At 36.9% G+C, this 24,581-nt stretch overlaps 1 protein-coding gene across 1 annotated transcript; it reads left to right on the plus strand.

Annotated features, from left to right (window-relative positions):
• The first annotated feature begins 418 nt into the window (after positions 1-418).
• SLC35F5 (solute carrier family 35, member F5) lies at positions 419-24,581 on the plus strand. The gene is made up of 17 exons (XM_010156961.1): positions 419-459; positions 1,955-2,025; positions 4,187-4,263; positions 7,747-7,888; positions 9,076-9,219; positions 11,616-11,678; positions 13,332-13,413; positions 14,756-14,946; positions 16,797-16,878; positions 17,658-17,745; positions 18,214-18,278; positions 18,649-18,753; positions 19,232-19,391; positions 19,505-19,595; positions 22,311-22,465; positions 22,865-22,953; positions 23,911-24,581. The coding sequence occupies exons 4-16, from the start codon at positions 7,754-7,756 to the stop codon at positions 22,944-22,946; spliced, it is 1,443 nt and encodes a 480-aa protein (XP_010155263.1). The 5' UTR covers positions 419-459; positions 1,955-2,025; positions 4,187-4,263; positions 7,747-7,753; the 3' UTR covers positions 22,947-22,953; positions 23,911-24,581.

The following is a 24,581-nucleotide window of genomic DNA, read 5'->3' on the forward strand; positions in this document are numbered from 1 at the left end:
CCTGTCGGCAGGCAGGAGGGCGGAGACCCCGCTCAGCCCGAAAGCGCCTTTCGGAATGCGGTGATTTTGCCCATTTCTGGCAGGCGCGGAGGGCTCAGCTGTCGGCTGCAGGAGTGACAGTGCAGGTTTGAAGGCTGCTCTGCTTGTGCTTCTCTGTGGCTGTTTATCCTGTGACAGAGCGCGATATGTTTAGATCTGCGCTAGACAGGATTAGATGGGCAGCAAGTGAAACGGATGTCACTTGTAGTTCTTAGCGAATATTAAATGTAGAGCTACTGGTGGCTGAGAGGTTGCCAAGGCCTCTGTGAGTGTTGCCATGTGCAGAGCAGCTTGATGGTTTTTCTCCTGATGTTACTGGAAGAGGGTAAGGAGGGCAGTGTCAGTTCCACTGGTGTGTTTCTAATGCCATGTGCTCGCCGATGGCCATGTCCAGCTGGGGTGTAGTCATGCTGGGGTGCTGTACAGATGAACCCCAGTCTGTGTTTAGATGCTGTGGCAGCTGGTAAAGACTCCAAAGTACACCACAGATAAACATTCTGCATTACTACTGCTATGTAAGAAAATTTGTTTGAAACTTTGTTTCATGGCTTTTGAGTGAGTGCTCAATAGGGAACTTTTTTCAAGTGTTCCTTTTATTCCTTACATGCCAGGGTCCAGCTGTGCCATGACAGTTTGTGAGTATGACTGTTACATTGTGCACTGCCAGATTCCTGAAACCTCTCTTTATGTGAAGCTAAATTTTCTTATTTTGGTACTGAAATTAGTGTGTTTCCTGTGCAAACTTGGGTCTTGTATAACTTTTTATTTAGCTAGGAATGGTCATCTCTACTTGCAGTACTTAGTAGTGGCATGGAAAACCAGCTCCAGTTTCTTTTTTGGGGTCTTTTGCTTCACTACATCGTACAGATTTACAGGAGACGTTCCTTGAGTAAAGATTACAGGGCTGTGGTGTATGTAGTTGTCATGTTGCATAGGGCTCATCTTTCCATCTCTGAAGATTCCTGCTTTTGCTCTCACCCTGTGGTGCTCCTTGAAAGTTGAGTGGAGGTTGGAACTGTGTTGCTTTAATGCACATTTCCAGATTAGAAAGGTGGGTGTAAAATGTGGGTTTACTTTCAGCCTCTTTGTGATTAGAGTCAAAGCAGTGCCTCTGTTTGTCTTACCTGGAAAGCAATCAAATACGAAATGAGAGTTGCCTGATGACAGTACATGTTGGGGAGAGGGGGGTTGTTATCCCAGAACTTGTATTATTGGAGCAGCCGGTATAACTGGAAAATCTAAAACTTTCTTCTGTGTGGAAACCTTACCTTGGTATGTCGTTTTCAAATTGAATATGAAGTAATCTTGAGTAAATACAGGGAAGAATTTCAGGTTGACTTGCACCATGGTTTATGACCAAGCTGCTGTTCTGGGTCACTTGTTATTCTTCTTATGATAAACATTTTTTGGGGGTGTGTGTTTTCCTCATAGAAGAGCTACAGGCAATATTCCTCTTTTGCAAGGGTTTGGCAGTTCTTCTACTCATAATGTTCTCTTCCCTGATTGTCAGTGTAAAAAAAGTTAGTTCATATTTTGTAACTTCATACGATTTTTTCTCTTAGGGTTGAACGTTTCATATGGCAAGCCATAATTTGCAGAAAGAGACATACAGAAATAAGAGTGTACATGAAGTATCAGTGGTGGGGTTAAACATCCTGTCTTTGGAAGTTGCTTACTGCCTCTTCAGAACATAGAATTGGACAACAGGCTGTTGGGCCTCTTGGCTGCAGTGTAGTCAGCCAGGGGAACGTACGTTCCAGGCTCCGTAGTGAGACCGCTTCTCATCTTTTGTGTGCCTGTGTGTCATAAACTGAGCCACCACTTCAATCGATAGGGATACTGTAACATTTTAAAAATGAATACAGTGTCACAATGAGGAAAGTTAAGCCTATCTTTTAATTTTTTTTTTCTGCAGAAGACCTTCATGTAACTGGCTGGAAAATGGTTCCGCAAGATGACAGCTCCAACTTTAACACTGTTAAGATGGTAAATAAAATTAAAAAAGACTTAAGGTTCTCCATGCAATTTGCTGAGAATTATGACATTAAGAAATGCCTTTAAAATGAATATTCCTTCAAATGTCAAATTTCAACTGGTGTATTAAATATGCTTTCTGCATGGTATAACTCATATTTCCTAATACTGGAAACAAAAGGCAAACATATGCTGAAGCTTCTGTTATACTGAGTAGAGTAGAATGTTGTGTTTACTTTTAAAACATTAGTTCTGTTTCAGCCTGTATGTCTTCTGGTGGTTTAAATGTATCATAACCCTCTGGGCTTGATGAATTAAATATTTTGTAAGGGTGAAGCCATGTTCTTCCAGAGAAGTATCTTGTACAGTTCTTGTTTTAGGTGCTGGATGCTATATTAATATGCTAAGCTTTTATAGTTACCCTGAACTGGGTTAATTATTGGTAATAAGCACTGAACTGAAAAGATGTGTGTGGTCAGCTCCATTGAGGATTACAGGCCACAGCAGAACTTGCATGCTGATAGAGGGTAAGATGTATGACTTGCATAGTAACTGAATTTAGGAGCAAGCTCTGTACCTGGTTACGTGAGTATAGCTAACATGGATTAAGTAGGAGCTGTAGGTAAGCACCTGAATTTTATCTTTCTTGTAGTGGTATTTGGTGTAGTGTGCATAGAGACAAGAATTTTTAAGCATCTTTTTTGTTTTCTATTTATTTTTTTATTGTTATATTTTGCATAAATTAGGAATGCACAAACTGTTTGAGCTTTGTATGGATAAAAGTCTTCTGGTTTAAGCCTTGGTTACCTGAGATACTGATCTTACACTACCAACCTAATTAGACAGTAAGACGAACTGTAGCTGCTGGTCATATTTTTATGTGGGACCATGGGACTAAATTGAGGTTCAGGATCTGCAGTGAGCGTAGACTTTGTGGTGTACGAGATGGATAACCACATGCCTCTGTCTTCAAACTACATCTTCAAATTACAATTATTATTTTTTATCCAGTTACAATAAATTGGTAAACTGTGTAGTAAAGGGATTGAGGTTGCTGGATGCTAAGCAGCGTGTAAGTCTTGATGACTTCAGTGAAGGTGGAATCGTAGGCTTGTGTTGTCCATCTTTGCAGTCTGCCTCTTAATCTAATTTGAAATAGGTGAAACACATCAGTTGTAACTTTTACCTCCCTACTCAGAGTTTATAGACTTTTAGCTGTGCTTGATAGGTAATCAAAGGCAAAATTTAGTGTAAACATTTAGTTTTGCCCTTACTCTTACCTCTGTTCTAGGCACTAACTTGTGACTCATTCATATAGGGTATGACTCCTATTGATACAGAATATCTCTAAAACAGAGTTTAGCAAGATTTCACATGAATAAAAAAAAAAAAAAATCCAGCTTGCAGCTTTATATTCAGTTCCAGTTTTGTTGTTCCTGCTTTTGGAGCACCGTACACTGGCCAACATCTGGATTTGCAAGTAGTTGCAGATGAGATGGGCTTCCGATTGCTCTAGTATAACATTTTTTCCAAAGTCCCTTACGAATACTGTTTCTTTCCCTGTATAACAATTTCAAAGGGAGTTTTGTTGAACGTCTTCATAGGATCTGAGTTTAAAATTCTAAACAAATTTTATGTAATGTTGTTGTTTATTTTGGATACAGTAATATACCGTATCAAATTAAGGAAAGATACTGGGCTTCCACAAGGAATCATGTGGAGGTGTCTTATCCTTCTAGGTTGTTTTAAGGCCAAAGAGCCTGTATGTTCTTCCTCTACCTACCTAACTCTAACGTTTAAATTCTCTTCTTAGGAACATAGGCTTAAGAAACATGGCTGTTCTCTGCATAGCTTAAAAATTTAGAACTGAGCATCAGCAGCTGCTTCTTTCTCATGTGATCCTCTTATATTCCATTAATAAGGAAGGATCATGTTCTTTGAAACATCAAAAATAGAAAATTCTCCTGTTTTCTTGCAATTCAGTGCGGTCTTGCTAGCATTATTGATGTGGAACGGATTCTTAGGTTCTGTATGTCCCTAACATTTAGGGACTTGAGTTGTGGCAGACACTTGTTGAACCTGAAATTTTAGGAAAATGTTTTGCAAAGATAAGTGCTTAATAAACACACACACACACCCCTTTTTAAACTTTGCTTTTTTTTTTTCTTTATAGGAGACTATCTTCACTTTGACATGATGTGTGACGTTTGTTAGCATTTTTTGTTTGTTTTATTACAGTTCTTGTAGAAGGTACGTATGAGAAAAGTAAATCTTGTTCTTTCTACATTCATTTTTGTCAGAGCTACTAGATTGAAGGTGCATCTTGCTGCATGATGAGGACTTCATAGTTACCCTTCCATGTTAAGCTTCATTCCCTGTTACGGAAGAACCAAGGAAAGGGCTGTATTAGGTACACAGAAGTATTAAACACTTTATAGTCAGATGAGAAAGTAATAGCAGCTATTACTGAAATCTAGAAAAAACCTTCAAGATGTAAATGTAGGCTCTTCGATTAGAATTTTTAAAATCTGCTTATAGGTAGAAAAGAAATGGTATACTTACACTCTGAATAACTTAAATATATAATCTCTTACATAAGAAGTACTAGATACTGTAGCATCCTTTACTTCCCTCCTGCTGAGGGATCTTAAAGCAAGGGATTTGTGCAAGCCTAATGTAGCCAGGTTGAATACAATGTTGAGCGACTACAGAACGTGCACCATCTCTGTGCATGATCTCTGTGCACAGGGTATGTGTGCTCTATGACTCATGAAGAAGCACAGAAGAGCTTGTGCTGTAGAGAAGTCAAATTGATAAGGCTACTGCAATTCCTTCCTGTCTCCAGCTGCCTCTCCCCCTCTTACCTGCAGCACGTAACTGGTGAAGGGCTGGAGTGGTTTCCACCATGTGTTGTGCTGTACCCTGACAAGGAATTAATTTCTCCCTTCTAGCTCCTTTGGAACTCTTTTAAGCCCAGCTTCCATTTTCACTGTATATTACGCAAGTTGCATGAGCTGTATATAATATAACAATATAATGTCTTATAGGCTATTAGTCATAATAAATTGAAGCCAAAGTGTGTAGAGTTTAGTACCTATTAGACAATTCATAAAAACTGAAAATACCCTTACAAGCTTTCAAGCACGAAACCCTTTCTGTTAGCTTACTCAGGTTTGAGATAATATCCATTTGTTCTGTCTTTGAGAACAAATGTTCTCTCCTTTATTCCATGTCAAATAAAACCTGCCATTCCTTGCTGAGTCTTTCATAACTTTGCCCCTCCCTACTTTCAGGCTTTGTCTTTCTTTTGTCAAGCCCACCATTTTATCAGAAAAGCAGAATAATTATCCAGGACTTTTGCCCACACGTGGACTATATCAGCATAGATCTAGTGGTATAATTATACTTCAGGAACTCTGCCTGTTGATTTTTCTTTGGAAAGAAGGAGGAAAAAATGGCAAGACAGTGTATTGCCTCAGGAACTCTGTCGATTTTTCTTTGGAAAGAAGGAAGAAAAAATGGCAAGACAGTGTATTGCAAGGGAGAGGCATGAGTCAAAGGTGGGAACAATGTAGCGCTCTCAAATGCACTTTTGCATATTTGGGCATTTAAATCATTAATCTGAGTAGTAGACTAGTCTGGAAATAAGAAATCATGTAGCTTCCTCACTGAAGACATTGTGGCACTGTCTCCTTCATAAATCATCTGTAAATAATGAAAAGACAGTAAGTGTTTGTAATTTGACAAGTGTGGAAAAAGACACTGAACTGTATTAGCAAAGCAGATCACCTGTGTTTACTGGAAGAGTCAGGATTTGCTCCATAAAGGTGAATTAAATTTCAGTTCCTCAAGGAGCTCTCCCAAAGCCAGTGAGTGTTTGAGTTTATGATGATAAATGGCAAGGTATGTTATGCAACGTGTAGAAAATTAACGCTTAATAAAATGGTTCTTAAAATACATACCTAACAATGTTAATCATAGAACTACCATATGCGTATCTTGCTGAGGTTCATTAGAAAGTATGTAAAAGATTCTAGTACGAGTGGGTGGATGAATGAGACATTCATCTGTGAATGTCAAGTGACTCTGTCACTTTTATATGAAGCTTTTTTAATGACAAAATTCAAAATTTTCCTAAATTTAGGTCTTCTAATGGGCAGTCGTAAAGCTGTATCACAAATCTGAATCAGCTTCCACCAGTATTAGTGGATATAAGAATGCATGTAGGTATGAGCATCTGGTATGCTCATGAGTAGTGCTTCTTTGGAGTAGGTCCAGGGAATCTTGTAATTTTTTTGAGCTAAAACACAAGAAGTGTTTTTAAAAGCTTGTTTGCCTTGCCTTTCTTATTTTTTGGAAAGTACTTTAGTGTTCTCGTAACATTACTTAAGTGTTTTCAGTAATGTTAATACTTTTAGTGTAAGTTGTGCAAAGTCAGGCTCTCTAAAGTCACAATGTACCTCTTTTTTGGCCAACCCAAACAACATCAGTTCTGTTCTTGTGTTTACTCTGTGCATTGGCTAAAGCAGAAGTACTCTGCCTACTGGAGGAAAAGGAAGGAAGGTTTGTCATGAGCTGTTCACACACTGCTATACTGCTCATCTCCTGCATAATTTTTAATGTTTTAACTGTAAATAGTCTTCCTAATATGAATTTTTGCAGCTTAAACTATATCTTCAGAATTTTTTGTTGTGTTACACTCTTACTCTTCCAGTGTGTAAAAGCAGTTGGCTGTAAGCATTTAAACCCAGCAGTGCTTTTCTGATAATTCACCAGAATTACTTAAACTGGGACCTTTCTACCACTACTTGAACAAAGACTTGTAAAAGCTGTGAAGTGTGTATATGGAAAGGAAAATATGTTTGTGTGTGTCAAAATCCAGACTTGTTTGTGCTGTAATTTCTGGCAAGTCTGTATGACTTTTGAAATAGATGACAAGCTTAAAGCTTGATTACTGCTGTGGTTTTGATTTCTCAAAATATGAAATGTTCTTAATTGATTGTTTTGTGTGTAACGTACAGGGGCACAGTCAAAATCATTACCAATGTTTTGGGTATTTTTTAATAGGCAAACCTTTCTGTTGCATATACTTCCTGCTTACTCTTAGTTTGATAGATTTTTCACTAGAGTTGGTGCATACCTGAATTTCATAAATTACCAAATAGATGTAGAAGTCTTTCATGTTCAAGTGCATATGTAATCTAATTTTGTAAATTTTTACAATTAAATATTCTGTAGGGTTTTTTCTTGAGTCACTTTTCACTTTGGGGGATGATAATTTACCTAAATGTATTGCTATGTCTTTGGAAATACTTGCTGATTGGTTAAGTTTAAACATGTTTCTTACTACTTTTAATAGAATTGTATTTGACACAACACGTCAAAATTATTTTTACTGTCACCTTAGAGTATCTGAATTTACCAAATTGTAGTGGTTTCAAAGTTTGCAGAATCTGTAGCATAGACATTGTATGTTTTACCTACTTCAGTGTTAGAACAGTGGATACATTCTTGAAAAGTCTCTAGATTTAGGTCTAATTGCCCCTAATGTCTTTAGAAATCTCATGCCAGGTCTGTGAAAGATCTGTTTTTTAACAGATATAAACATGTTTCCGAGCATATTGGGTCCATTTCGCACATATGAAACAACCTGCCCCAGTGTTTGGGGTTTTCTTTTTTTTATGTCACTGTTTATAATCTTTTTGGATTTATTCCTCTGTCAATCTTGAATAGGTTACAAATGGTGTGGGTTTTTATCATGAACCGAATGAGCTCCCAGAGCAGTTCATCCACTCAGCGTAGGCGAATGGCTCTAGGAATTGTCATTCTTCTCCTCGTTGATGTGATATGGGTTGCCTCTTCAGAACTTACTTCTGTAAGTATTGTTCCATGCATCTTAAAAGGGAAATAAAAGCCTGCTTAATAGAGAGACGTAGCAGAAACATGGTCACTCGCTCTTGAGTGTTCTAGTGTAATGTTTTAACCACTTCTTCAGCATGGGGAAGACTATAGCCTTTGGATTAGGGAACTAACCGGTACCCACTAAATGTTACAGACAAGCTCAACTCTGTCAGTCTTGCTTTCAAGACAGAAGGTGTTACTGATGAATTCAGAATTAAAAAAGATAAGCTAATAACTGCATACTGTACTTAGGGAGTACATTTTGTTTATTGCCATGTTGATTAAAATAATGTCCATATGTTTCCTGAGAAGTAGTGAATGAGCTGTATCACTGCAGGCTAGGTGATATGGTTCAGAACATCTAGAAGTCTAGGACTAAAGGTCTCAGGTGATGAAGTTAAGCCCCATAATTGCTGACAAATTTGTCATAATCTAATTCATATATTCAACATCTTGAAAGTGCTCTGGTATTTAATTCATTTCAAGTTTTAGGACTTAAACCAGAGCTTTAGCAATAGAAGTAGTTTTTAATAAATTCTTGTCAAATTCAGGTTTCTGAATTGTCATCATATTATGTTCCACATCCGTTTTGAAATGAAGTACAAAAATGTTTGCTTAACATGCTGTTATATTAATAACTTTTTCTCCCAATGAGATGGTGGAATCATAATTGATATTGAAATGTTACTCAATAAAAGTGATCTCTAATATTTTTAAATTACTTTATTTTTAAATTTAGTTATTTTACTTTAAAAAATAACATTATTTTTATTTAGTATCTTTTATGCTAATTAATTACTATGGTATGGCTTAGAAGAGTGGTCTTTCTTTTATAAAATATTTGTCTGTGAACTTATTTTCAGTCCTATTTGAGTTCAGCAGCATATCACTGTGTTGCTTGGTTAGATACAGGTAACAAGGAGCTTTCCTCCCATGACACCTTGCATTACAGAGTGGCACAGTGCCGCCTGGCTGGCATCTAAGACAGCTTGGGTGAGGGTACCCCCGCAACAGAAAGGGGTGGTCATACAGGCCGGTATTGCAGCACTGTCATTTTGGGTACCAGGCTGTTCTGGACTATATACTTAAGCCTGTTAGTTCAGTTTGTGAATTCTCGCCTAATTGGTAATTTTGGATACTGCAATTGTTTTCTTTCCACAGTATGTTTTTACAAAGTACAACAAACCTTTTTTCAGTACATTTGCGAAAACATCCATGTTTGTTCTATACCTCTTGGGATTCATAGTTTGGAAACCGTGGAGGCAACAGTGTACCCGTGGATTTCGTGGAAGGCATGCAGCTTTTGTAAGTATTTTAACTTTATAAACTTGATATTTATTGAAGTTTGTACAGAAGAAAATAAACGTAGGAAGTAGAGAAAGGCAAAGTTGATGTATTTGTGAAATAATGTTTTCAGAAAAGCAGTTATAAACTTAATCACAGCACAGGAAGACATGTGAATCATAATCTAATGGAGGGTGTCCCTGCCCATGGCAGGGGGGTTGGAACTAGATGACCTTTAAGGTCCCTTCCAATCCAAACCATTTTATGATTCTATGATAATAGTAGTCTTGAGAGGAAGAAAAGAAAGGAAAAAGCAACATGAAATGCATCGGGAATCATCAGAAATGCTCTACTGAGACAGACCATTGGCCTAGCTTGCCTGGTATTTTATCTTGGACAGTTGCAGAGGATAATTCTTTTTAAGAAGAGCTTGTGAGCGTTGCCACTCTTGGCTGTTGGTTCCCTTTACTTCCTCAGCATTACAGATTACAACCGATGAAAACAGTACTTGAACTTTGTAGTTGATTTTTATTCCTGAATCTTTTTGTCTGGCAGAACTATAAACTGTATGCTGAGAGGTTTTGAGGTATTGAAAGTCGTATTTGGGAAAGGTGGCAGAATTATGTTTTTCTTGTTGTTAATATTGTATTTTTATAGCTTTTATGCACGTGTGATCTTCTGTTGCCCGTTGTAGAGCTAGGCATAGTTTGCACTAGCATCTAAAATTATCTTACAGAAACACATACGTTTTTCCCAAGGAAATTAGGGATGCCAGGAACAGTGCTCGTTCTGTGCCAGTGTTTCAGAATGCTCAACAGCAGGACTCGGGAAGCAGTAAGGCATTTGGCCTGATATTAATCTTGCATTAAAATAACAGCAAATGTGATCCAGGAACATGCTGTTAACCAACATGTCTTTCTCTGAAGTAGCTTATACAAACAAAACTGGCTTCAGTTCTTCTGTAACAATCTTGACTGATTGTTACACCTACAACTGTCACTTACTTAAACTGAAGTATTACATAACATTAAGCTAAATGATTTTTAGTTAAAAAAATAGATGCACACCTCGAAAAAACCAAACCAAACAAACCAACCCCACAGAAAACCCAAACAAAACAAAAAACCTAAGCCTTTTGTTTTTAAACAAATTGTGTGTTAAACGCGCAGGATATTCAGAGTTGGCTGATATCTAGAAATAATTTTTGGTAGGTCAGCCTTTTAGATCAAATGGCTGTGCATAGTATGGCACGTGTTAGACTTGATGCTGTTCAGCATCTTCATTAAATAATCAGGAAACAAACAGAATTCACAGGTTTTTACTGGCAGTAGTGACAACTAAGGGTGATGGTGCTAAAGAATGGTTAGTTGTACAGAGATATATACTGATCAAATTATTAATCTGAGCAGGTGAGCCAAATAAGAGGCTATTGCCTAGTGTGAATTGTAGTGGTTGTACTGACCAGCTGAATCAGAGGCAGGAAGAGATACTATGAACTCGTGAACTGGACAGCAATGAGTAAGAGTGCTGAATCGGTCACATTTGTGTGTGGCACTCATGGCACCACTAGTGCAATCTCATTCTTTTTTTCTCTCTAATCCTATAAAAAGGAATTTAAAAAATAACTTGTAGGAAAAGCTATCACTTTCATGTTAGCATATTTCAAAAGAACAGTGCAGAGACAGGACTGTGTGCAGTCAGAAGATTCCTGCCTCCAGCCAAGGAGTTTAGTTAAATATTCAGCTGTATTATTATTACAAGAGCCTTTAAAGTGCCTTGTGTTTATTAATCTGGAACAAAAATCATACATTAATAGATCTTTATGTCAATAATGATTTCTTAGGTGCATACTCAGACCTTACTTCTAAGCCCGCTTCCACATTATTAGAGGCTTTGCTTAATAGATTACTTACCAGCACGGTAGAACAGCACGCCTCAGGTCAGGGAACAGGGGCAGCAGTGCTTGTTAAGATGCAGAAAGGAAGAGGAAAAATTATATTTAACCTCATCCTAATCTGTCTTATTAAAACTAAGGCAGAGTTCCAGGTTTTTATGCGAAGGAACTTTGCCTCAATAAAATGAAGAAAAAAGGGGTTTGTTGTGAATACACGCACACTAATTGAGTGAAGCGTGTCGCGCTGAGACTGAACTTTACAAATGTTGGTATTCTAACAGCCTTATCCGGTCTTGATACCTGCGTAGTTGAATTCAGTGAGGTTCTCCAAGCGGTACAAAGAATTACTGGAATTATTTACTGAACTGTAAGCTCTCTTGTTTACTGGGAAAGAAGACTGGAGGGAGAGAGGGAATTGTGATAAGAGTTATGCAAAAAGGCATTAGAAAACCTATTCTCAAAAATATTTGGTTATTAATAACTCTGCCTTGATAGATTATTACATTTAAAGTTCTGTAATTAGTTTGCAGATGCTGAAGGTTATTTTGCTGCTTGTGCAACAGACAACACTGTAAACAGTTCTCTGGTAAGTGCCTTAATTTGTGAAGGTCAGTGCTTTATAGTAGCATGACACCACTATCCTGACTTACGTTTTTAAAATATGGCAGTCTTAAATGTAATAGTGTTTGGTCAAGGGGGTGTTACTGATAAGTGCTGCAAATAATGACCTTGCTTATTGTGAGAAATGCAGGTTCTCAGCTCAGTAGAACACTTACTTGATTTATGTTGTACAAGTGAAACACATTCAGCTCCAGTAGCTGCCATCGCAAAATATGGAGAGCTGGTGGTAAAGTCAAACAGTTTTCAAGGCTAAAATCCACAATGGAATCATTCAGTTAGTTGAGTATCTTGTATACTGTGATCCTGCATTGCATTTTGAAGAGAAGCGGACTGCTTTCTTCCTTCCAGTGGGCAGAGCGACTGCTGTCTGCTGGATCAAATGTCAGCACTGGCATCCTGCTGATAAGCTCCATTGCCAGGTGGCATTTATGGGGTGATTTTCATCATCCATGAATGATGGTTTGTTATGCCCCTGGCAATCACGATTGCTGCTTTATCTGCATCACTAAATCATGGAATGGTTTGGGTTGGAAGGGACCTTAAAGGCCATCTGGTTCCAACCCCCCTGACATGGGCAGGGACACCTTCCACTAGGCCAGGTTTCTTAAAGCCTCATCCAGCCTGGCCTTGAACACTTCCAGGGATGGAGCATCCACAGCTTCTCTGGGAATGAGATGCCACATGCAGAAGTGTTCCCAAAACACAGAACTTCTAAAGTTTGCACCACGTTTGTAATAGAGCAGGAGGAGGCAATTGTGTGTTGACAAACTACCATATGGGTATTTTACATGGAATAGGGAGTTGAAGAGAGGTTTTTCACAAGTATTCTTAATTTCGTTCTTGTGGGTTTTTTCCCCACTTGATTTTATTTTTAAATGTAGATAAATACTCTGCTCCACTCATTAAGATCATGTGATTCCAGAGGCAGGATTATTCATTGTTAACGTTGGACGGTTTTGCATTAATTTAAGCATCCACAAAAGTTCTGATCCTAAACAAGGAACCTAATGAAAATGGAAATACCAGATCTTTCTCATTACTTCACTCTTTCAGTTTATTAATTTAAATTAAACAAGCAGCTTACAACTTGTTAGAAGTATTTTAAGCAATTAAAACTTCTACATGCCTTGTATATTGCACTTCCTTTCCCAAAGTATTTGAACTTTTAGTTCTACTTACGAGCTTTCAGGGTCATAGGAAGAAAATGCAAGTGTATTCATTTTTGTGTATGTATTCTCTATCTTATGTTTCTAGTTTATCATTTGGACAGAAGCTATAGATCTAATGCCTGTCATTTCGATGAGTTATGTTTTAATTTTAAGTTAGTAGGTTTGAATTTTCTGGGGATGAGTTTTGTGTTCATGAGGACATATACAAAAGCTCACAGTTATTTTTGAGTATTGCGTTTTACCGTGGTGTTTAACATAAAATATAGATTATGTAGGAACATTTTTGACAAACCTGTTCGCTGTGTGCAAAATCACTTTGTTAAACTGTATTATTTTAGTATTCACCAAGCTTTTCTTTATTTAGTTTTCTAATTTGCTGTATTAATTCTGGTGTTTACAATTTAAATATCCTGCTTAACTCTATTTTTACTTATACTGATTCATTTCAGAGTGAACCTTTGTATGTTCCTGTAAAGTTTCATGATTTACCAAGTGAAAAAAACAGCAGTAATAATAGTGATGCAGAGAAAAGTGAGTAGATACTTTTGGAATGCTGAAATGCTAGTTCTTTGGTGAATGAATTACTTTACTCTTTGTTGGTGTAACTGCTGTCATGTTGCAGGACTTGCCTCCCCCCCCTCTTTTTTTTCTTCCTTAAATCTCTTATTGCATGAATTGCAGTCTCATATATTTACTTTCAGGTAGAGAAAACATAGGCCTATCGTTCAGTTTACCTTTCTTGGTTACTACAGATCCAGCCTATGTTTATCTCAAGGGACCAACTGGGTTCAGTACTTGTGATTCTTTCCTTCTGGGCTTGTATGACCAGCAGCAGTGAGTCAGCCTCTGGAAAAACAAGCTATTGTCCTTTTTAGAGCAGGAGCAAAGCAGTCAAAGTAAGAATTTTAACAGTTTATGTGCATTCTGATTTTATTTAAGCCTCACTATCTTGTGATAGTAGCTGAAATGGCCTTAACTGTCCCAGACAATCACAGAAAAGTCAGTCAAAGAATCCAGTTGTCTGACCCTCAGCAGAAGAGTCCCTGCTTATACAAGGGGAAGTCTCTTTGTTAATTTCTAGATGGCACATGTACAGCACCCTTTTGGGAGGCTCTGCTGTCCTGTGATAACATGCACCAATCACTTCAGCATTGTTGGAGCTGTAGCTTTTCTTTTTCTTTTTTTTTTTTTTTCCTTTTTTTAGGAAATTAGCTATGGTTTCCTGTAGAATTAGTCTAGTATTTGTATATAGCATGTAATATTTTCTTTGCAGAAGAAAATAAAAATACTTACAATACCTTTTCAAATAAAATTTGATCCTGGTTTGCAAGATTAGTGGATGGATTTCAAATGAGCAAGTGACCTTATGATCTCTACGAAGTTTTGAGGTCTGTTGGACACTCACGCTCTGAATGATATGCTGGTTTTGCAGTTAGGTATCGTTGTATGTACTTTTTGGCTGTTTGAACAACTAAAGAAAGTCTTATATGAATTGTTTATCAATACAGAGTAATTCCTACTTAAAAATTTGTTACCTTGTGTGAAGTTTTTTGACAGGGAGGAGGGATGGTGCTTTTCAGTGAGGTTTCTGTGTATGGATGAATATTGAAACAAATACTGAAAATAGTATTTGTGCTTTGTCTTTTTAGTGGCCTATCAAATAGCAAAATACTAGTTTAATAAATAAAAATAACAACACGTCTTCTATTTGGATAAAAATTGTTATTATTTGTGAAGTATTGTGATCAGTGGTATATTAGAACATCATAGTTTTATTTGCATATTGTGTTGGCTTGAAAAGTTTAATGATAATATGCAGCTTTTTTATCTTCTCTTTTTTTTTTTTTTTTTTTTTTTCCCCTCTTTTCTGAAGCTCCCAAAAAGCCTCGTGTAAGGTTCAGTAATATTATGGAGATCCGACAACTCCCATCGAGCCATGCATTGGAAGCAAAGTTGTCTCGTATGTCATACCCAACGATTAAGGAGCAGGAATCAATATTAAAAACTGTAGGAAAACTTACTGCAACTCAAGTAGCAAAAATTAGCTTTTTCTTTTGCTTTGTGGTATGTGCTCCATTTTTTTCAGAAAACTTAAATATTGATGTAATTAAAACGTGTATAATAATAGTGAAACAGTATTGAGATGTCTAGTATTCTGTATGCCTCACCTTCTAAATATACTATAAGAAGTAAAACCTTCCTTGTGCAGGTCATGAAGGTGCAGCTTCTTAAAGGGAGGATAATAGAGCTTTAAGGTCAGTTGTAAGCCATGCCATGCTTTTGTGCCATGGGTCCAATGTTGAGTATGTTTAGTTCAGCAAAATCTGGGATTGCATGCATACAGGATGTTACTAGCTGCAGTGAGGCTGCATGGGATGGGTAAACGTCACTGAGGCTTCTTTCCAGGCCATCACAGAAGTACCATCTTACGCCTCACTGTGGCATTGTGCCCTCCAGTACAGTGAAGAAAAGATAGTCCGTTGTCCATCGGCTCCATTGAGGGCTGCAAGATTTACTTATGAATCTGTTGGTTGCTGGTGTTGCAACTTGCCTCAGTTCTACAGGGTGAAGGGCCTGTAGTGAAAGGACAAGGGGGAACCGGTTTAAATTGAAAGTGGGGAGATTTGGATTAGATATCAGGAAGAAGTTCTTCCCAGAGAGGGTGGTGACGCACTGGAACAGGTTGCCCAGAGAAGCTGTGGATGCCCCATCCCTGGAAGTGTTCAAGGCCAGGCTGGATGAGGCTTTGAGCAACCTGGTCTAGTGGAAGGTGTTCCTGCCCATGGCAGGGGGCTTGGAACTAGATGGCCTTTAAGGTCCCTTCCAACCCAAACCATGCTGTGATTCTATGATAGGAGAGAGTAAATGGTAGCAGGGAGAGACAGTAAAAATGTAGAGACCAGGTAAGCGATAGCTTTTCTAGAAGTAGTTTCACTGATACTGCTGAATAGATTATATATAGTATAGAGCCAGCACACCTTTTCCTCAGGAAGCTGTGCTTTTTAAACATTAAAAATAATAATAATAATAAAAAATTGCTAGTGCTGTTGTTGCATAGACCAGAAAATGGTGATGTAATTTTTATGTGTGTACATGTAAAGAACGTGCGTGCAGCAGCAGGAGAATAACAAGTCGCTAATTAGAGATTGGATGGATGAAATAGCTTTTAAAAACTATTTAAAATTCTATGTATTTGAGTATATTTCCATATATACTCAGATTATCTAGGGTAGAGCCCTTATGTTCAAAACAAAACCTGTTTATGCTGTTCATGGATGTTGCTACTACGGCATCTATGTGTATTTCTTCTTGGACAGTATTAAGTATTTCTGTGTAAGAATTTAGAGAATGTTAACTTCCACGAGGATATATCCGAGAACTTATTAATGAGAGATCAGTCAAGAAGTTCAAATCAAGGAATTCAGACATGAATCCTTTCAAAATATTTTTGAGGTATTGAGTGTCAGTGATCCTTGCGTTTTAGGGTGGAAATGCGTGCTTATTTGAAGTATTCTAAGAAAAACTGACATGGGACATGAGTCAGCCTAGTGTCTCTGAAATTTCTTTGCAGTCCTTGTGTGGTAATCATCTTGAAGCACTTGCAAAACAAGTTTGAAAGTACCTTCAGTTACTATAGAATAGTTATTGTAATTTCCCTTTAATTATGTTCTGAAACATGTTATTTCATTATTGAACGTGTAGTTGTATGTGTTTGGTTTGGGTTTTGCCTCTGTCTTTGAATTCATCTGCCACTTTAATAGAAGTTACTAACCAATTTGAGGTAAAAGTCTTGTTCTGATTTTATTTTTGGAAAAAGTTGGTTGGGGTTGTTTTTTGTTTAAGTAGGATGTTACTGCACTTTCACTCTGCTGTTGCTATCCATAGAATCACAAGGTTATTTCTTTTTTCCCCAGTGGTTCTTGGCAAATTTCTCTTACCAAGAAGCTCTGTCAGATACCCAAGTTGCCATAGTTAATATCTTGTCTTCAACCTCTGGTGAGTTGTTTACAGCATTATAAGGCTGTTTATAACATAAAATCCTTTTAGTTACAATGACCTTGCATAATGATTCAGCAGTGGTTCTGGGGGAATCGCAAGACTTAAAGCCACAGAATACATACATTTAGAAATTTCATTATGTAACTGCAGGGGTTTAAACTATCTGCGTGATTCCCCAGCTTTTTGCTTTTCAAGTCCGGTGTATACTTCTGCGGTTACATTGGTGTGTTAGTGTGACACAGGCGGTGTAATAGGTTTGAAGGAAAGGTGGTATAACTTTTTATCAAAATAGATACAATTCAGAGTAAGGTCATCTTGCTAATTATTGGTTTTTTTTTTTTTTAATATTTTAGGCATAAAGAACTTAAACCACCTAAATATTATGCCTATCACTTGCTTTACAGCTTTTATAAAAGGCTCTAGTGTGAGCTTTAAAGTATTCAAATTATGTGGCAGTTCATGTTTTGAGAAGTAACTTCTGTTGTTTTATAAAATCGGTTTTACAAGCACAATTTTGTGATTTCCCTCCCTCGACTTTTCAGGCTTATTGAAGTTTATTTTGGTAGCTACCCTTTCTCGAAGTTGAGCATGTATTTGCTCATCTGAGGATTCACATCATGAGATGTTTGGTTCATAAGACTTGTGATGAAAATAAGGGATTCTAACATCACGTAGTTAAAACGGGTGTGTGAAATGTAAAGATGAAAATCTGCAGCTTTCTGAACAAACTAGTAGCAAAACTTGATTGTATAAACTCTTCTTATTTTCTGTTGCAGGACTTTTTACTTTAATCTTAGCTGCGGTCTTTCCCAGTAACAGTGGAGATAGGTTTACCCTGTCCAAATTATTAGCTGTTATTTTAAGGTAAGTTAATGGGAAGGAACATGTGATCAAAACCTCTCTGCTACAGGGGAGGCTGTCTTCCAACTATCCCTATGGTATCTGTGACAGTATATGATAAGCTCCACTTCTTAAAAAAATCCATGTTTCACAGATAAATTGAGCAAGTCAATGAAGTCTTTTTCAGTACTTCATATCATGAACAGTGGCTGCATCTCATGCTCCTATAGAAAATTAGATTAATCAGTAAGAGGCTTGACATTCTATGTTGTCAGCCTGTTTCATTAAATGCCTGGTGCATTGTTTAGAGAAGTTAAGTGGGTTTTGCTTGTTTTCTTAGCATATGGTCAGGCTTTGCCAAAAGTTGGTTTTGGTTAACGAAAAATGTCTAAAGATAGAACTTTATTTGGGTATTTTTCTCCTCCTTTTTTTCTGTCTTCATAAAAAAGTTCTTGGGTTAAAGTAGCATTTGCATTTCTTCTGTTTTGCTAGCATTGGAGGTGTGGTACTTGTTAACCTTTCTGGATCTGAGAAATCTGCTGGAAAAGATACAATAGGTATTTACTTTTTTTATTTTTCAATCCTAGAACATGCAGTGATGAGTGCCATCTTTTGACAATACTCAGCAAGTCATATCACAAGCTATGCATTTCTTACTCATGTAACATTTCACAATCTGGCTTTTTTGTTTCAACTTCTGAAACTGGATATTTATGATGATTCCCCCCCCATTTGTATATAGCTTAATTGGGAAAGTATCTACGTTTTTGTGCTTTCTGCATTTTTCCATACTTTTCATATACTAACGGATTCTGTAATAATAAATTGTTTATCTCTGACAGTTTTATAATGGGTGTTGAGGAAAGTTGATCCTAGTGTGCATAAAATGTTTGGCATGTCTTGAGTAGGTTCTTTGCATCTTTGCAGGTTCCCTTTGGTCTCTTGTAGGAGCAATGCTGTATGCTGTGTACATCGTAATGATAAAAAGGAAAGTAGATAGAGAAGATAAACTTGACATACCCATGTTCTTTGGTAAGACTGAAAATAACTCTACTGAAAGTTTTAATTCAGTGTGTGATTGAATTGTTTGCTTTCAGGCACTGAACTGTGTGTGAGTGGTAGAGGGCTCAGAAGAGCAGAGGAAGTAGAGAAAGCCCATTGTTGCAGTGGTCCTGAGTACTTCAGAAGACTGGTGGTGTGAATTGCTTCTTGTTTGTGGTCTTAACAATGGAAGATAGCACTACCTGTAGGAATGCAGGCAGCCCCTTTCCACTCAATGGATTTACTTTTTTCTTTTCAATTTCAAACCTGTAAATATCTGATGTAATTGTGAATTTCAGGTAAAGTTTCTTATATTCCTTTCCTTTGAAAGATGGAAAATGCTACTTTGTTGCTGCTTTTCTGTATGTTGCCAAAACAACAGAGTTTAGTTGAGATTTTAGTTATTTTGAATGATGTTTATTGTGATTTCCTCTTTCTATCTATTGTGATTTACTCTTTCTATATTCAGGTTTTGTGGGACTGTTTAATCTGTTGCTGCTGTGGCCAGGGTTTTTCCTGCTTCACTATACTGGGTTTGAAGCATTTGAGTTTCCCAATAAACTGATATGGATGTGCATTGTCATTAATGGCCTTATCGGAACAGTTCTGTCAGAGTTCCTTTGGCTGTGGTAGGTACTACATGCTCTCTATGTATTGTATGTATAAGTCTTTTAACTCCTAAGTAAGACCTCTATTTATTACTATTAACTACGATTATAATTATTTTTTAATTATTTTGTAGGGGCTGCTTTCTTACCTCATCACTGATAGGCACACTTGCGCTAAGCCTTACAATACCTCTGTCCATAATAGCTGACATGTGCATGCAAAAGGTAACGTACTACTAAGTGTTGAGCCTTATTAACAGAATGTATTTGCATTAAATGGCAGCGTTATTTTTAACAATGTATACAATGAATAGTATTTTACTTCTGTTGCTTGTTAACAATTGTTGAACTGGGTTGTAATTAACCTACAGGTTTACCACAGAGGAATGTAGCAGCTACAATGCTTACTTGCACATTATTAGATTCATGTGGATGTTAGACTTCCATTTAACTGTCCCTCTTGAAGTTAGTCTAGTTTCACTGGTATTGAGCTGGTAGCTGTGGAAAACCCCTGCATGTAAAGAAAGAAAAGAATCTGATGAGTTCAGACTAGGAATGTTATGACATTAGCTTACATTACTCTTCAAGCCATATAGATACTTTTATTTTCATGCTGGTGGGTTAGAATTCTCAGTTTTAAATATATAATTATGTATCAACTTCAACTCTAACTTTGAATATTTTAATTTAATATTTAATCAGTGGCAAGGAATATAGATTTCTTAATTTCATGTGAATAATTAGTAATTCTCATACATTGCAAGCATGCAGTTGTGGGGTTTTAAATTTTGTTTTTTCTTTAAATTGAGAACACACAACTCTGTTTATTTCCTGAAGGCAGGATCACCAGTTTCTGCTCTTTATTTTGAATTTAAATGATCCCTACTGCTAAAAATTTAATTTGAAAGTTAAACCACTTGTTTAACCTGTTTGAAATAGCTTTCAACCTGATTTTATAATGCATCTGTTGTTAAAACCAGCTTAGTTTTTCATAAAGTAAGAATACCCTTCTTTCTAACTTCTTTGTACACCTTTTATTTGATGTATTCCTATTTCTTGTCTTAAATCTTCACCTTTCTGTGTTAGTCTCAGTTTATGTGCTGGCAACATGTTTCATGACCTCAGTCTTCATGCCTCTTCCATTTCATCCCCCATTCTTTTCATTTGCCACCACATGGTTCCTCCTGGAGTTTGTGGTCCACGTACTTGCTGTCTTCTGTTCCTTTTAATTTTTCTTCCTCTGGTTGAAAAGGCTGCTTTCTCTTCCTCTGGGCAAATACAGAGCCTGACTGGTTTTAGGCAGTTGTCTTTGACATCTTACCATATGCGGAAGAGCAGGTGGGGTGGGTTTGGGGGCTTATTCTCTTATTTTCTTGTTCCTTTTCTGATTCATATATGCATTCTACACTAGTGTTCTTTCTTCTTTCCCTGGCTGTCATGTACTTGCTGTCCAAGTTTCTGCTTTTTCCTATCTGTCCAGTGCTTTTAGCTTGTGGTTTCGTGTGTGTTTGAGGGTACGTAAACTCTTCCACCTTCTGATACTGAGCTGTTCAGAATGAGGTCGTTGGGGGGGGCTGTTAAGACTTGGCTTTGACAACAAAGTAGATTTCCTACTGTATCTTCTCTTGCGCTGGAGGTAAATCCTTTGTCTTTTTTTTTAAAAAAAGAAATTGCTAGTATTAGAAGCACAAAGGAGTGATCCTAATGAAAGGCAAACTCCTTTAGACTTTGAGGTTGTTTGTGCAAGTGTATTTGTGCAAATATTTCTGTTATAAAACATCAAAATTTTCTAACCCAAGCCCTGTGCCTATTGAAGTCTCATAAGCTAATAGAAATTTAAGCTTCCAATTTGAAGCTTTCCAGTTAATGCTTCTGGCCAGCCTTGTCTTTACATTCCGTTTCAGTTCCTAAAAGGAACCTATGTAAGAATGCCACTGGCATGGCTAATAAGGTAAAGATTAAACTCTGAATATGTGCAGTCTTCATATGACTGTCAGATGGCATGGTAATTACCAACTCTCTGGGTCTTTTATGCTGTAATAATCTGACATAATTCTGAATCTTAAGAAATTACAACCAAATTTTAAACAGCCATCCAAATACTCCATTTAGCAACTTTAGTGTTTATGAATTTCTGTTAGAAATCAGTAAGGATTACAAAAGTCTCCAACAATTGCAAGTTATTACATTGTCGAGAGTGAACATCATGAGTACTAGGTATCGAAACTGTACCTTTGTTCTCCAAAGTTGAAAACTTCCCACAAGAGGGAGCCCTGCTTATGGGTCATTGCCCTCTAGAGCCCGAGAGCAGTTTCATGAGCTAGTTCTTGTTCTTGCATCCTTGTTTTCTCTAACCTTCTATGATTTTAAGTGTTAAACAGTTTGGGATGATCACTTCTGAGTGTAGTAGTAATACAGACACAAGAAGAATTTAGTTTAAATTGGGCAAATAATGTGCCTTGCCTTTCTTTAAATAAAAAAATACTGTAAATGCCCAGTAGCATAGTCTTTAAGTGCATTGATTTCAGCAGTTACCATTCAGTGACAGTGTTTCATAGTGAATAAATAGGTGCACAGATCTTTTCGGGTGAGATCTCTTACTCCAAATTTTTGAAGTGTCTAGGAGACTTTCTCATTGGTACCAGTCAGACAGCTAAAACCCGACAGTGAGACTGCATGGGAATAGCAGTCTCATCCACAGCAGAGTGCAAGAAGTATGTTCCATTGTAAAGAACGCACCAGTGAAAAAAGGTTATTAATTCATTACAAGTAGCAGTGGCTATATAAATTGTACCAAATAACTTATAAAAATACTTGTAATATTTTGCCCAATTTAAAAGAAACTGGAGCTTCAGCTCAAACTTACACTAATAGTTCTTTGAATTAGACAGCATGCCTTTTTTTACTCTTGAGTGAATGATATTTGTGTTTTAATTCCAGGTGCAGTTTTCCTGGTTATTTTTTGCTGGGGCAGTCCCTGTGTTTTTTTCTTTTTTCATTGCAACTCTTTTATGTCACTATAACAACTGGGATCCAGTGATGGTGGGGATCAGAAGAATTTTTGCCTTTATTTGTAGAAAACATCGAATTCAGAGGTAGGGCAGTCACAAAGTGACTCTAACTCTTCTTTCGCCTGTCCAATGTTCTATACTCTTTTATAAGCCACACTATTTATACTGTATTTATTGTAATTGAATTTTATGTTCAGGTGTATTCAGGTGTACAAGTTTCTTAGTAGCAGTGGTTGCCAATACATTTAGTAACCTGTGTAATGGGCAGAAAATGGAAAGATGTGAAGTCTGTTCACCTTTTAAAAGAAGGTTTTTCCCTCAGTGCATCTTGTGCAAACTTGAGTATACTTCATGAAGTTAAGGGGTCTTTGTGTGTTTTTAATGGCTGCAGTTCACACCACTAGCATACTCGATACTTATGTTGGCTTCATAGCAACCATTTAATTTTAGTGTATAACTTTAAATTAATTTCTTTCTTTTAAGAATGCCTGAAGAAAGTGAGCAGTGTGAAAGTCTCATTCCTATGCATAGTGTTTCACAAGACGGAGACAGCAGCTGTTCATAGACAAAAGGTGTGCTTAATAAACTTCAAACAACACAGAGAAAGGTGAGGATTGGTTTTCCTGATGGAATTTGTGTTGTATAAACGCCCATTTTTACAAAGCATACCGTTAAGCTGGTTCGGTATTGGTGGATAGAGTTTTGAAAGGTATCTTCAAATTTGTTACTTGTTACCAAGCATTATTCTCACCTTGATGCAGTTCGTGGTAATGGTTTTGAAATGTAAACTAGTTTTTTTGCTGGAGTATTACAACGTTGATCAGAAATCGGTCATGAGTCAATAAACGAGAAGAGGCAGACAACTTCCTGGTATGGGTGATGTGTGCAGAAGAGATCTGAAGTAATTATTTCACTCTTCTTAATGCTATTGAGGTCTCAGTTTGGGCTAGGGCAGTTCCTGAAAAACATTACCCCTTTAAGGAACTTTAGAAGACATGACCAGGCTTCATCGTTACGGGTCTGGAAAATGGGAAGGAGGCCTTGTGTTTGGGGTTGACAAGAATTAAGTTGTTAAATTGCATCAAATGTTAGGGAAAGCGTTTCTCATGATAAGGATAGGGAAACTAGAGTAGAATAGCTAGGGAGTTTGCAAAATATCCCTCTCTGAGATATCCCTCTCTCTCAAGAGGTTGTGCAAACCTCTTAAATTACATGGTCTGTTGATGCTGTCTTGGAGCATAGACATACTTTAGAGCTCTTAGCCCTGTGCTTCATGGCTTTACTTTTCAAATAGCCTGTAGAATTACATGGTGAGGTATATAATTTTTTTTATTTTCCAGTGTTGCTTAAATCCAATAATGAAATAAAAAAATACTCTAACCACAACAGTGGTTGTGATTTCTTAAGCTTAAAACACACAAGTTATTTCCTGTATTAATATGATGGGAACAAATACATATGGTGATTCCTTTTTTGTAATCTTTGATTATGTAGACCTGGTAATTATTTTTTTTTTCCCCTTCTCTTAGTTTAAAAATGGAACGATGCCCAGCGAAGAGACAATCTTCCGGAAAAGTCCCTAAGGAATCACGTTTCAGTGCCTATTCTGAATTTGTAGTAAAATAAGAAGTTTCAGTTCTTTTGAAACTCTAAACTTTTTCTTTCTTGCTTTCATCTGGTTTTATAAATGAACAAATTTACTACATGCCTATCAACATGGGGAGTCTTAGTCCATTTGAGCAACCAACCTGCCTTATAACACTGAGCTGGTAAAGTTACTTGACAAAATCAAAAAAACGAATGCTGTTAAGTGATTTCTTTCTTCTTTTTAACTCACAATTTTGTTAAATGCTGGACAATATTATTTTTAAAAAATACTTTCAAATGAGTTATGTAAATAAGTTTGCAGGTCATCAAGTCTTACAGGCTTTCAGATGAAAAGCTAAATAGATATATTACCTGTAGTAGGTACAAATTAACTTTTTTATGTTGTATAAACTGTTTGCATATTAATAGAAGAAAATAGAAAAATAATTTATTAAATGCATTCTTGTAATTATTGAGGCAGGATCTTTGTACGGTCCTGGAACACTACATATATATTGTCTTATGCCATATTGAGAAGCCTTGTAATGGCAATGGGTGCCGATGTTTAAAAATCTTTTGTTCCCTAACCATTTGGAATGTTTAAAATTCTAGT

The sequence above is a fragment of the Eurypyga helias genome, unplaced genomic scaffold, assembly GCF_000690775.1.
Source record: "Eurypyga helias isolate BGI_N326 unplaced genomic scaffold, ASM69077v1 scaffold4828, whole genome shotgun sequence".
Lineage (NCBI taxonomy): Eukaryota > Metazoa > Chordata > Aves > Eurypygiformes > Eurypygidae > Eurypyga > Eurypyga helias.

What these genes read in the sequence shown, in the direction of transcription:
- SLC35F5 (XM_010156961.1), top strand. Translation starts at nt 7,754, where the DNA reads ATGGTGTGGGTTTTTATCATGAACCGAATGAGCTCCCAGAGCAGTTCA. An exon ending in GTGGAAGGCATGCAGCTTTT is followed by an intron (nt 9,220 to 11,615) that starts GTAAGTATTTTA and finishes TTCTGTAATTAG; the next exon opens with TTTGCAGATGCTGAAGGTTA. An exon ending in CTGACATGTGCATGCAAAAG is followed by an intron (nt 19,596 to 22,310) that starts GTAACGTACTAC and finishes TTTTAATTCCAG; the next exon opens with GTGCAGTTTTCCTGGTTATT.